Raw genomic sequence first — 14,030 nt, 5'->3', positions numbered from 1 at the left:
AGAAAATGGAGACAAGCAAGTTCGGTAAAAGGCGGGCTCGAACTTGGGTCAAAGGCAGCTTATCCACGCCATACTCCCTATGGCCTGCGCCACCGTAAACACTGAGAAGTGTGCGTCTTCTTTAATCTTGTGTGGCCCAACCAGACATTGGTGGGTGGGGTTAGTGTAAATAGCCTTTGCCAACAAGACAGGCTATTTACACTTAGTGCACACTTACACTTATACACGTTTACACTTATTTTACAAAATAATTTTTTTTCCATTTTAAGCATATCGTTGTCGTGTAAACGTACCCTAAGGTATATAGCAAGTCTGCTGGTGCCGTTCACCTTTTTCCCCTTCAGTCCTGGATTGATTTTTCTTTTAGTTCTTTGCATTAACATTAAGATTTACTTCTGATTAAATGTTTGTCTGTTAAATTGACTTCCATGTGTGGCCTCCCCTTTTTATGTTGCATCACCTAGAGCCAGGTGGTTGTAACATTAGCTATGTTTCCATCCACACGTTTTTATCCGAATTAAGTGATATCAAATGAAAAATGCCTTATGGAAACAGTAAAATTCGATTGAATTTCATGAATATCGACTCAAATGAAATACGGTCGGTCTCATCAGATTTTATCTTGATCGATATACGGCTTATGCGATAAACGCTGATGGAAACGTTATTTGCCGAATAAATAATGAATTGCGATTAAGTTTTAGGTCATTTTATGGTTGCAACCCGCCACAAAACATAGAAGAAGAAGTTTTAGTTCATTTCTGCCCAGTATTTCCGCTCTGTTTGCACCTCTTATATACTGTCTATGGTTTGCACACATTTCGGGTGTCAACAAAGACAGAAGTGGACAAACGAGGAGACGAGATAGCCTACTTTTTTAATTTAATTTACCAGAAAAATAAAACGGTTATTTTAGATAGCAAAAATCTAAGAAATGCCATAATAGTCAAATAATGTCGCTATCAGCTGGCACATAAACACTATTAGAGTCCAGCAACGGGTCGGGTACCCGCATAAAAAGTGGCTAAAACGGGTGGATTGTGACATTCCTAAAATTCACGGGCGGGGATGCGGGCGGGTAGCGGATGAACAATATGTGCAATATTTGTATGTGACTACATAAGACTCTCCGCTCAACTCACATACACATTTCCAGAGGTTTGCTGACATGCACAGTTTGACACAGCTGTTTTCACTGAGAATGAACAAAAACCCAAACCAACTGGGAAACACAAGTTACTTGCTTATAGAATCATACTGTCATTCTGAATATCAGCACAGCTGCAATTACCTGCAGCCATGGCCAAATCCCAGGCGTGCCAACATTCAGGCGTGCGTTTCCCAAAACCATCGTTGGCCAAATATGATCACAAGTTCTCTTGAACTGTAACCTGCAACCATAGTTGGCTTTGGGAAACGCATCCCAGAAATGCACTCTTGCTTGTTTGAAACTGCTTAATTAAAATCTCAATTAGAACATTGTATGCTTCCAGTCATCATAAAAATAATAAGACAGATCTTGTGTTGACTTGATAGTGGCGTTTATTTGATAGTACTGGACCTGGCCAAGGCAGTCTGATATGCTATAGAAAATGACTTGTGGGGTCCAACAGTTATTGGTTCGTTTCCACAGGCACTATGTGGCACATGTGAGTAACAGAAGAGGTGGAAGCTGCCCTGCATTTATAGTCTCATTTGATCGGTGTCCCCTTCCTCCTCTGATACAGAGGACTCTTTCTGGATGGTGGGCGTCTCTATGCCAGACATGCTATGATTTTCCAGGCCCAGGTCCCAGTCCTCGTTCACTTTCTGAGGTAGACTGGCTAACAGCTCCTGAGAACACAGACAAACACACTGATCAAGATTTGATTTCCTTCATCGCTGTCTAAAAGTTTAACCCAACTGAGTGTCCTTACCTGCTGTTTCTTTCTGTCTTTGTTTTTCACAGCGATCAGCAGGCTTTTGGTGAAGCTCTTCAGCTTTGAGAACTTCTGTTTCTGGTTCTGCAGCTCACTCTCAAGGAACTGCACTTCTTCATTCTGAGGGAACAAATCAACAATATTTAAACTATTATTCCACAATATTTCATCTCCAATTAATCAGTTAGATATTTTAGCCTCAGTGATAAATAAAGTTGCCCATGATGAAGGACATATCAATTGTAAAATTGCACTGTGAGGAGGGTAAGATCAAGGATGGAGAAAGCTTACTGAGGATGCTTGAAGGAGGTTTTGTGGAAACACTTGACATGTATAAATTCTCCTCCCCCTTCACATCTGTCACAATAGTTTTAATTCATGTTTTACCAATGAAGTTTAAATTAAATATAAATCTCACACATTTCAACAGGTCATGTCATGTGAAGTGCCACTTGAGAAATCAAAAAATCCAATTTACAAATGTCTTCCTTGGATTCCTCCGCCCTTATTTACTTCCCTCGCATACATGGAGAGATGAACTAAGATGCAAGGGTGCAAAATTTAAGTTATTAAAAGTCCAGAGTGTGTTGTCTATTAGTGAGATGCTGATAGCAGAGTACATCAAATGTGATGCTTAGTTCAAGACCTAAGACAACTAGACTGAGCTGCTAGAAGAAGATCACTGACAGTCTTCAGGAGAGTAGTTTCTTTGTGGTGGAAGAGCAAAAACCAGACTGAAAGAGTAACAAACATTTTTAGAAAGCCAATGAGATTGTAGCTAAGAGGCAAGTCTACATATTCAGTTTGGATAAGAACACAGGTTTTGAGGTAGGTCTGAAACTGCTCAGCTAAGAAGGATCCAAGCCAGATTTCCTAATGAGAACAGTGATGAGAGAAGTTTTTAGTTGTGTTCATGCCTATGTTTCCAGGTTTCCATATTCCCCAGATTTATAAAGCACATTATGAACACATGAAAAATGGTTCTATGTTCCCCAGTGTCACGCCCACCAGCTGGAGTGCCTATGATAGCCATCAGAGGGCACTCCTTCCATATTTGATATTAGGGCTGGGACAATAAATCGATGCATCGTGAATCGAGAAATGATTCTGGATCGATTCTGAGATTTTCCGAACGCATCTCTCTCGAATCGATTCTGAGCTTAGTTTTTAAAGGGGAACATGGCAACTCTAGCCATTTCTTCGCTGATTTTCCCTTTTGTTGTCGCATGTTTTCTCAACGAGCTCCCCCTACAGCTGTGGGCCGTATCTTTCACAACACTGTCGTAACAAAATCTCACTTGCGGCAACCTCCTCCCCCTTTCTACCGCTGCTCATGTGCATTTGTTATTATGGGAGCTGGCCAACTTCGTGTGGAGCTATGTCTACCGAGGTGGGTAATAATCATAGACAGTATAAGAAATGGATACAGCGACCCCATAGACTTCAACGGAGAAAAGTGAAGTCAATTAGAAGCACTCAATTCCTGATGGCTGAGCGTACTGCGCAGACTCAAACTGAGCTTGATGACGTAGATGTGACGTGAGCAACCTGTCTGACAGTTGTAAGTCTTCTAGTAGCTGTGCCAAGCGAAATCTGAATCATTCCCTTCCGAATCTTGCTGAGACCGTGAGTAGGAGCTGTCCATGAGAAGCCATGGGCTTCTCCCTTGACTTTATCGGACTTTATGCTTCCACGTCCCCCCGATTGACTGCGAGATTCTCCTCCTGTCTATACAGTAATTTCTCTACTGATGATTAAGACGCAATCGTTAGCCTATTTTTACAAAAACTGCTTCTACGGGGCCATAACGTAAGATACAAGGTAATGGAACCTTTTATACATTGTCATGTTTCTTTAGAAATAAAAAATGAGTCTTTAAACGCCTCAGATGTAAAGTTATTCTCTGTCAAAGTGACGCCAAAATGAATGGGAGTCAATGGAATGCTAACAGCAGGTGATGGCTTGCTAACCAATGGCGGCCCCCAGGGAAGGTACGCTTTCCAGGTGCTGGATTACCCCCTTGGTAATACATCATACACAGTATCATATGGCGTGTGTGTTTATGTTGAATTGCCGTAAAGCAGTTTGTGTTTCTCGCTCGTTCTTGTTTCTCACGAGACTTCCTATTTCCAACTTACCGGGACGTTAGTCCCCATGTTGCAAGGTTGGTTTTCCGCCGGGGAATGCTGGGGGTGCGGGGAAAGTCACCATTCTCACCATAACCGGTTATTTAACCATCCAAATTATTTCTAAATGGATTTATTAAGTTGAAATAGGTGCCAAGTTCCCCTTTAACCTCAGATGGCACTTCATGCTTTAGAAACAGCCGTACTCTGCTGGCTTCCAATGCCTTGCTTACACACACCACTTGAACCTTCTATAAAATAATCATTCATAAAGTTCGAAAAGGTTCAAGCAAAGTACAAGGGTGTTTGCAGTGGGCTGTTTACATTAATCTTGTGTCATAAAAGCGTTCTGAGGTGCAAGTACATTCTCAGACTCAGCCGAACGCACGAGCGCTCTTCTTCGTGAGCATTTGTGTGCAGTTAAAAACTAACCTAGAGCGCCATCTGCTGTTAAAAACTAAGCTCAGAATCGATTCGAGAGAGAATGGCGATGCATTCAGAAACACTGGAATCTATCCACGAATCGCGATGAATCGATTTATTGTCCCAGTCCTATTTGATATATCATCAAGGACTGCATTTCCCATAACCCATTGCCCGGACTCATTATTGTTTGATCACTTCCACCTGTTTGTCGTTACCCTGTTAACTGTGCCTATATAAGCCCTGTTTATTCAGTCATTCATTGCAAAGTCTAGTACCTATATATTAAACCTATAAGGGAGCTATGACCTTTTCCATTAATCCAACCATTTGTTTATATCCCTCAAGATAAGGACTATTACAGTGAGAGCCCTACGACAGGAACAGAAAACCCCTTTGGTGAGTTCCACAATAACTCGTTGTGTTAAGCAAATACAAAGCATGGGAAAATTGTTTTCAGGTTCCCACACTCTAAAAAATAAACCTGTAAAATAAAAAAAAACCAGCAGCTGTGGTTGCCAGTATGGAAGCCCTGAACCGCAACGAAAACAAAAACAAAAACAAAAAGTAGCAATTCGAGATTAAAGTCTAAACATTACGAGAATAAAGTCGTAATATTTTGAGAATAAAGTCAAAATTACGAGAAGTCTTCTGTAGATGTTTGTGTATGTGTGTAAAGAAATGCGCTCGTGAAGTCGAACTGCCTCGGATGTGGATCTAAACAAAATAGTAGCTTTTTATCTTAATAACTTTTATCTGGGCTTTCAACAAAAGGAAATTCTACATGTGCTAATCTAACAATATGGCATTACCATTTGTTTTAGGACGTTACAAAATATAATGCGCCGGAATAGACTTTACAGGCTTTTCAGACTGGAGGGAGTAATCCAGCTTTATATCTGAGGAAATCATGGGATCCGGCCAAATGATTGGGTACAGAATGATGCACTTAAAATGTATCCAGAAAGGATTTACGGTGAAGAGGGAGACAGTACGGTTACTGTTAAGTGTTCTCGACCCAGATGGTGTTGCCTATAGACGAGCACGAAAACACGCAGACATCGAGTCAAGGTGCCACATAAAGTTTGGACCAGGATTGTGGTACCTAACCCGGCGGTGTCTTCGTGCTCATCTAGGCATCCTAAAACAAATGGTAATGCCATGTTGTTATTAGCACCTGTAGAATTTCTGTTTGTTAGAAGCCCAGATAAAAGTAAAAAGCTACTATTAGATTTAGATCCATGGCAGAAGCAGTTCGACTTCACGAGCACATTTCTTTACAAAAATAAATAAATAAGAACTTCTACGGAAGACTGTATTCGCATAATTTTGACTTTATTCTCAAAATATTTCGACTTTAATCTAAAAATATTAGACTTTTAATTTATAATTATATTAATTTATATTAATTTAATTTTAATTTATAATAATATTACTTTAATATTAGACTTTTAGTAATATTATAACTTTAAACTCAAAATGCTAGAATGTTTTTTTGTTTTTTTTTACGTTGCGGTTCAGGGCTTCCGTAGCCAGCACTTCATCATAAAAAAAATTAAAGCTGCAGTCCGTAGTTTTTCCTCTTTGTCGCCATCTCCGTTCAAAATCTGCAATTGCAGTTATTTGCAGAATTATCAACTTTACGTGGGTTGTGCCTCGGCATGGCACAGCGCAGATGAATCCAATGTTTTGAGGAGAACGTGCGGTTGTCAATCACCGCGGTGGTGGTGTGGATATTGTCATTCACAATCACAGATTCTACTTTTTGGAAGTATGACCAACATAAGAATTTTCACCGTAAAATGTCGTCTGAAGAAATAAGTAACATCCACTTTTGTTCTGACCAACTAAGGGAAAAAAGCATTGCAGTAAATCGCGCCAATTAAATCCAACGATTGCTTATATCACGTCAAACCGTGCAAATTATACTTTATTCTCAAATTGTTGATGTTAACAACATCAGCATTGTGTGACTACATTTAATGCCCTTCCGATATTTGTCCTTGTTTTCGCATGGGCCCGTTGTAGTCTCTTTTTTTCTCCGAAGTCTTTCGCGTTTGTTCGGGTGAATCTCCAGTTGTCACTGGTGATTGTCGTTTGAACCTTTCGGGATCCGCCATCAAATTGATTTTAATTATATCAAGTGCTGTGAGAAAAGGCTATAAATCTCCACTTCCAACATCCTCACACACAATATAGCCTACTAGCCGAGACTACATCTTTATGCGGACAGATGTGACGTAATGGCGCAAAGACATGCTCGAATTTCCCGCGGAAATCCACCAGTACCACTAGAATTAAAAACATTATTACAAGCTTACCATTTGAATCGAGCTAAGGCAAGCAGATAGTTTTGAACACTCGCTGGTTATGTACTTGCTCAAAAAGTTATTTTGGATAATTTTTAACCCAAAAAAGCTAAGGACTGCAGCTTTAAATAAAAATAAAAACACGGTAGCAACATTTTCTCCCATTTTTAAAGACAAGGCTTAAGCCTAGTCCTGGAATAAAATGCATGTCTGAGCTGTTTTAACTGAAACCAACTTGCACTGACATATCTTAAAATGTGGAAGTGCCATTGTTTTGTCTCAAGATGCACACCAGTAATGTTTTTTTCTAGGGCACGTTTATAAAATCTACTCTAGGTTTTATGGGGCTAAACCTAAATTTACATTTATGTGCCATATAAATCTGGGACACATAGGACATTGGAAACACAGGACCCTTTTTCACGTGTTCATTATGTGCTATATAAATCTGGGGAACATAGAACCCTGGGAACATAGGAATGTCCCCTGTTTGGAAGAGGCAAAAGAAAGAATAGTTTATCAAATGTGAACAAATGGTTAAAAAATAGCAACAGGATCAATTAAGTGTGTGGCAAAGACATATTTGACAGTGACTGTGCAAGTAAATGTGAAAGTGATTTTACTGTTTAAATTTGGAGAGAGTATTACAAATTACTGAGAGAATCCAGTGATTAGTGGTGCATCACTGTTGTATTTTATACTAGTACTAATAAAAGAAAACACAGCTGAAACAAGCGTGCAGTAGCTCAACACTCCATCCTTTTATTCTGCTTCTTTTTTACCTCAACACTCAGAGCATATTAACCCAGCATAACATTTTAAACCAACACAACAATCACCCTGAATATTACTGCACTACAACTGAAAAACTAGAAAAATGCTTTTCACTGGAAAAAAACAAACGTGTCAGCAATGTGTAGACTAATTTCAAATGAAGCTGAAAATTATATTCTTTGTTATGTGGTCACAAAAAAAAGATAAAAAAAGAAAAAAAGTTATTCATGGCCAGGCACATATTATAATGTTTAGTTTTCTGTTTACTGTCATCATTACTGCATTGTGTAAAGCAGTGATCTAGAATCCCACATTTTGAAATTGCATTTCTCTTGACCTTTGAGTACACACTAGCCCCTTTCGCACCGGGTAAATCTATGAACTTAGTTATAGGAACTAACTGCGATTTTAGAGTTTCGGCTAATATTTGGCTCTAATTCAAGTGTACTTGGTTTTGTAAAGACAAAAAGGGAATTTCCGTTTAGGAGAGCAAACTGCTGCTCGACCAACCTAAATAGGGTGAGTCTTACCTCTGTTTAATGTAATGTTACTTTAGTTAGGTGTATGTGGGAAACCATGGCATGGCCAAACCAAAGCTACTCTCAGAGAAGTAATATTGGTTGGCTTATATCTGTAGTAGTGGCCATGACCTGTCTGTCTGAAACGTTACTTTAATTCAAGTGTATACAAACCAAGGGAGGCAATACAAAAATATCTTTGATTGTGTAAGCGTGAATGCAGCCATCTAAGATATTAGCCAATTACCTCTGTTTAGTGACCAAAACTGACGAGTTTGTGATCGTGAGACCCGCATTAAACGGTCGGCGTGAGGACCTCAAAGTGACATAGATTCCTAATATGAACGGGTAAAATATAAAGTAAAGAGTTAACTAGAATAATCAAATGTATTGCTAAACTATTATATAAATGACCAATAACCAATTGGCATTCTGACCTAAATTCAAGGTTGTGATCAAATGGAGTCAGAAAAAAGTTGAATTGGAATTAAATTACTTTGCCACGCTGAAAAGACAGTAACATGCAGTAACCTTCACCTGCTTATCGGAAACTGACGTTGGGCCGATTGGGCAGGCCTTACAGTGGTTCCCCAAGAAATAAATGTTCCCCTAGGGCCATTTTCCTGGTTGGATTCACACCACCAGTAGGAACTCTGAAGTGACGTAAGCCACGCTTGTTGTTGTGACTTTTATTTTGACTACGGGGCAGACTTTTATTTTGATGTCGCTGAGAACACCAGATCTTGAGCACACAGCGCTCATATTCTACGTCTTTAGTTTACGATCTGTTTAACAGTCCTGTCTAATACGTTATTAGATAGAACTGTTATACAAAGAAAGTAGACAGTATATGAAAAAGTATTAGCGTTTGCCGTGTGGTGGATGTCCAATGTCGCTAGCTGAGCAGAAATACATAATCATGTTTCACTTGGTTCCCTCAAATTTGCATTGGATTTTCTCCTTAGTGTAAAGGTTGAGGTCCATCTATCACTGTTTTCCATGTTCATAGAGTTTGTTTGTGGAGTAAAAATATAGGCTATAATCTGTGCACACACCTTTTAAAATAAAATTGTGTTGGTGCCAGTGTTTTTTGCATGTGTTCGGCCAATCAGTGTACACTAACATCACTGGTAATTCCTATTGTGCTGGTTTAGACCCTACTCTGAAGTAGGAGCTAATATAGTGTCCCCAAAAGGAGTTCCTCGAACTAAAATCATTCCTAGTTCCTGAGGTGCAAACATGCCAAAAAGCGAATACTTCCAGCATTAGTTCTAGGAACTATAAAATGGTTCCTCCGGTGCGAAAGCCCCTAATGTCAAGGCTTGGTTCAACATGGAGGGGAGATTGGGATTTTATGAAAACATAAACATTAGATAATACAGGTCAATGAAGGAGCATGGAAAACTAAACCAAACATTGACTGAGAAAGAACAAACTAACTACAAATGAAACTGAGGGCTATAAACAAAAGGCTACATGAGGAAACAAACAAGACACAGGTGAACAAAATCAGTAACAAGGGAAACCAAATCCATAACTATGACAACCAAATGAAAAGAGACAAACTAAGCAAAGAAACTATATACAGGTCATAAATGTGACAGAACTCCCCCCTCCCAGTAGGCGCCTCTTTGTGGCATAAACAAAAAGCTGCATCAAAGTGACAGGAGGGGTGATGGTCTCTATAAGGGGGTGGGAAAGGGGGTTAGGGCCCCAGGACAGAATAGTCTATGGCAGGACTGGAGAGGGGGGGAACCATGTAGGAGTCGGAGGAAGAGTGTGCAGAGGAGCCGTTGGAGGAGCAGACTACCACAGGGCCAGCGGAAGAGGAGATGACCATAGAGGGGATGGTTGAGCAAGACCCCACCAACCATCCGAGACGGAGCCAGGACAGGTGGAGATCCAGGCGGAGCCAAAGGGACGAGGACACAGGGCAACACTGCTGGTCTGAAGGGCCAAGGTGGAGCCAGTGGGAGCCAGGACAAAAGAAGAGCCCAGTGGAGCCAAAGGGGTGGAAGGCTGAGGTGCAGCAGGAGACCCAGAAGACTGTGGCGAAAACAGGGTGACACCTGACCAAGGTGGTGCTTGCCAGATGAAGGAGCCCAGTGGAGCCTGAAAGATGATGGATCACGGTGGAGCCGAGGGAGCGAGGAGCCAATAGGTTGACAGGCCGAGGTGAAGTCATGGGCTTGGAGTGTCTCATCTGATAGTGTCAGTGCAGTTAAGTCAATAATATTACTGAATATTAAGTGTCCCCAATTAAGCAAGATAAAGGTGACAGTGGCAAAGAACCCAAGCTTCACCCTGGCCTAGATGAACAAACATGGTGTGAATCATTTATTGGGATTTGTCACACAGGCATTAGGTGGGAAGTGATGCAGTTTGTCCAACAGGTTGAAACATTAAGGTACAGGTGCCATTTAGCCAGTAGTACACAATAGCCAGTATCAACATCCACATACTGTGCCAGGGTCAAGCTGGAATCAAGCTGGAATCTCACGGAGGCTGCCCAAGAGCCACCCATTCGTCTGCTCTCCCAGACATGGAGGCCATCCCAGAGCTGCAGACTCTCCCAGCCACGGAGGTCATTCCTGAGAATCTGAGAATTCCTCTCTGGTTCCCTGTGCTGCCGGTGCCTCCCTGGTCTCCTGTACTGCCAGTACCGTCCTGGAGGCTCCTTAGCCTGCCCTCATCATCCTGGTCACCTGCCAGGACTCCAGGATGGGAGCTTTTGGATTAAAGACTATTGGTATTAAATTCTCCTTTGTCGTGCTCTTCCTGTTAGTAGCCATCCGTGACAAACATCATATTCAATACAAATATTTCGCATTTCTGGCCAAACCATGGTAAATACAGACTGTGTTAATACAGTACATTCATTATAAATGTTTGTAAGGGTGTTGATTTGGGGGGGCCATTTCATCTGATTCATAAATACTTTGATCATTGAGTGATTTGTGGTTTGTAACAAAGAGGTGTGTGTCAAATGGAAACGCTTTTCACTGGATGTCGCTGCGCTGTTTAATAATGATGTGATAATAATGATGTGTTGACACCATTGACCACAACGTTCTTTTAAATAGACTAGAAAACTATGTTGGCATTAGTGGAATTGCACTAGCATGGTTTAAATCATATTTATCTGACCGTTATCAATTTGTAGCAGTAAATGAAGAGATGTCTCATCGATCACAAGTTCAGTATGGTGTACCACAAGGCTCAGTACTAGGACCGCTGCTTTTCACTCTGTACATGCTACCATTAGGAGATATCATTAGGAAACATGGAATTAGCTTCCACTGTTATGCCGACGATACTCAGCTCTATATTTCTTCAAAACCAAAATTTACCAATTCACTAAATTAACAGAATGCATAGCTGATATAAAAAATTGGATGACTCGTAATTTCCTACTTCTAAATTCTGAAAAAACAGAGATTCTAATTATTGGACAAAAAACTTCCTCACGTAATAACCTAGAATACTGTCTAACACTTGATGGCTGCTCTGTTAAGTCTTCGTCGTCGGTTAGGAACCTGGGTGTGCTCTTTGATACCAATCTTTCATTTGAAAGTCACGTGTCTAGTATCTGTAAAACCGCATTTTTCCATCTTAAAAATATATCTAAATTACGTCATATGCTCTCATTGACAAATGCGGAACAATTAGTTAATGCTTTCATGACATCAAGGCTAGATTATTGTAATGCTCTACTGGGTGGTTGCCCTGCACGCTTAATAAACAAACTACAGCTAGTTCAAAACGCAGCAGCTCGAGTTCTTACCAGAACCAGGAAGTATGACCATATTAGCCCAGTTCTGTCAAAACTGCACTGGCTCCCTATTAAACATCGCATCAATTTTAAAATATTGCTGATGACTTACAAAGCACTAAATGGTTTAGCTCCGCAGTACTTGAGCGAGCTCTTAACGCATTATAGTCCTTCACGTCTATTGCGATCTCAAAATTCCGGCCAGTTGATAATACCTAGAATATCAAAATCGACTGCTGGCAGTAGATCCTTTTCCTATTTAGCACCAAAACTTTGGAACAATCTTCCTAATATTGTCCGGGAAGCAGACACACTCTGTCAGTTCAAAGCTAGACTAAAAACACATCTCTTTGACCTAGCATTCACATAATACATTATAGACTTCTATAATTCAGTGTTAGGCTGCATAGATTAGGTCAGCTGGAACCGGGAACACTTTCCATAAATCCTGATGTACTTGTTACATCATGAGAAGAATGGCATCTACGCTAATTTTAGTGTCTTTGTTTATCCCGAGGTCTTCCCGCAGCCTGCCGGATCCAGGCCGTATCCAGATCTGACGAAGGCCCTTCGCCTGGACCGATGACAACGCAGTGCTGAAGTGCCAACTAGTCTCTCCCTATGGAGGATCCCTTTCCCACTCTACAGATAAAGCGTCGTCGGGAAAACTCAATTTGCGTTCCTACCCCGAATTGATAAAATAAAATAAAATTCTGAATCAAAACTATAAGGAAACACCAGTAATTTGTTTAGGCTTGGTTTGTAGGGAATAACAAACCTGCACACATATATTCAAACGCACATAACTATAGAACCAATTCTTAATGCGCATGTGAATGCCATCAGCGTTTCTCACAGGATCGCGTTTAAAGTTTGTGTAGAGAGAATGGTGTCTTCTTGGCGGCACCTAATTTAATAACAAATGATCGTTGCGACGGAAGCGAATCAATCAAAACTAACTTTAGCTGTAAAATAACTTTATTAAAGAACCGCTATAAAGCCAAAACATTCTCTGTTACCTTAAATTATACGTTTATCTCTGTAAAGCTGCTTTGAAACAATCTACATTGTTAAAAGCGCTATATAAATGAAGATGACTTGACTTGACTTGACATGTCTGGGACCGGGAGTAAACTTCTTTGAGCATGCGTTGTTTATCCACTGGGCCGTGCTGCGTAGTTCAAACTAGTGAAACTGTGCTGTAATAACAGTTAATAAATTAAGAATATAAGGAATAGTTCACCCAAAAATTCTGTCATCATTTACTCACCGTCATTTTGTTCCAAACCAGTATGAAGCCTGTATTTTGGGATAGTGAAGAATTCAGAGGTGAAAGAATTATTTTTCCTGTCCATGCGGTTCCAATTCAAACTCAAATGAATATCTTTTTTCTACAGAACACAAATTGTGATAATTTCATGAATATCCAGCTGGATAAATTCAATACAACAGCAGCACATTGTGACTCACTTTAAAGCTTTATAAAGCACACAATTGCACCTTTTACTTTGGTACAATGAGAGAAGAAGCATAGGAAGGGAGTCCCTATACAGCCATACTGCTGAATTCATCCAACTGGACATTTGTTGTGTTCCACAGAAGAAATTATGTAATTTGGGTATGGACTGGAACTGCAAGAAGGGGAATGATTTCTGAATCCTTCAGTGTCCCAAAATCAAATAGGCAAACTGACTTTCAATGTCACAAGATTTTTTTGGCCAATTTAATTTCAGAAACCTACTTCTATGTCAAATACCATTTCAACGATACTCATGACAAAAAGTCATCAAATGAATTAATTAATTAAATGAATTCGCCTCGGTGTGGAGCTTTTTTTGTTTGTTTGTTATGTTTAGTCAATTTGTTTTCTATCAGTTTTACCAGAGACGAACTACTGAACATTAGGCAACACATACCAGACAATATTTTTTCATTTTTTCCAACGTTTTGTTGGAGCAGTGGTGCTATCTAAACGCGTAGTCAGGCGCAAATGGCTGAAATGCATCAGCGCGCTGGTTAAGCTCTGTGAACGCGGCTTCCGAACTGTGCTCCCAAGTATCCATCTTGCGAATATCAAATCTCTTCCTAACAAAACCTACAAACTTATTCTCCTCACCCACACAAACAAGGACTTTTCAAACTCTGCTGCATTGTGCTTCACTGAAACCTGGCTCAGTGAAGCTATTCCA

General features: G+C 40.3%; 1 protein-coding gene across 4 annotated transcripts in view; it reads right to left on the bottom strand.

The window, feature by feature from the left end:
* Positions 1-373: 373 nt before the first annotated feature.
* Positions 374-14,030, bottom strand: part of hdx (highly divergent homeobox) — a 29,250-nt gene continuing 15,593 nt past the window's right edge. For all 4 annotated transcript variants that reach the window (XM_079892335.1, XM_079892336.1, XM_079892337.1 and 1 more), the window contains exons 10-11: positions 1,917-2,039; positions 374-1,833 (exon numbers count right to left, since the gene is read on the bottom strand). In XM_079892335.1, coding sequence (XP_079748461.1) covers positions 1,684-1,833; positions 1,917-2,039 — 273 coding nt within the window. In that variant the 3' untranslated portion in view covers positions 374-1,683. The remainder of the gene's footprint in view (positions 1,834-1,916; positions 2,040-14,030) is intronic.

This window comes from Squalius cephalus (genome assembly GCF_949319135.1).
Source record: "Squalius cephalus genome assembly, chromosome: 14".
NCBI classification, from domain to species: domain Eukaryota; kingdom Metazoa; phylum Chordata; class Actinopteri; order Cypriniformes; family Leuciscidae; genus Squalius; species Squalius cephalus.
The sequence above is the reverse complement of the archived record's forward strand: the minus strand, read 5'-3'. Positions and strand labels throughout refer to the sequence as shown.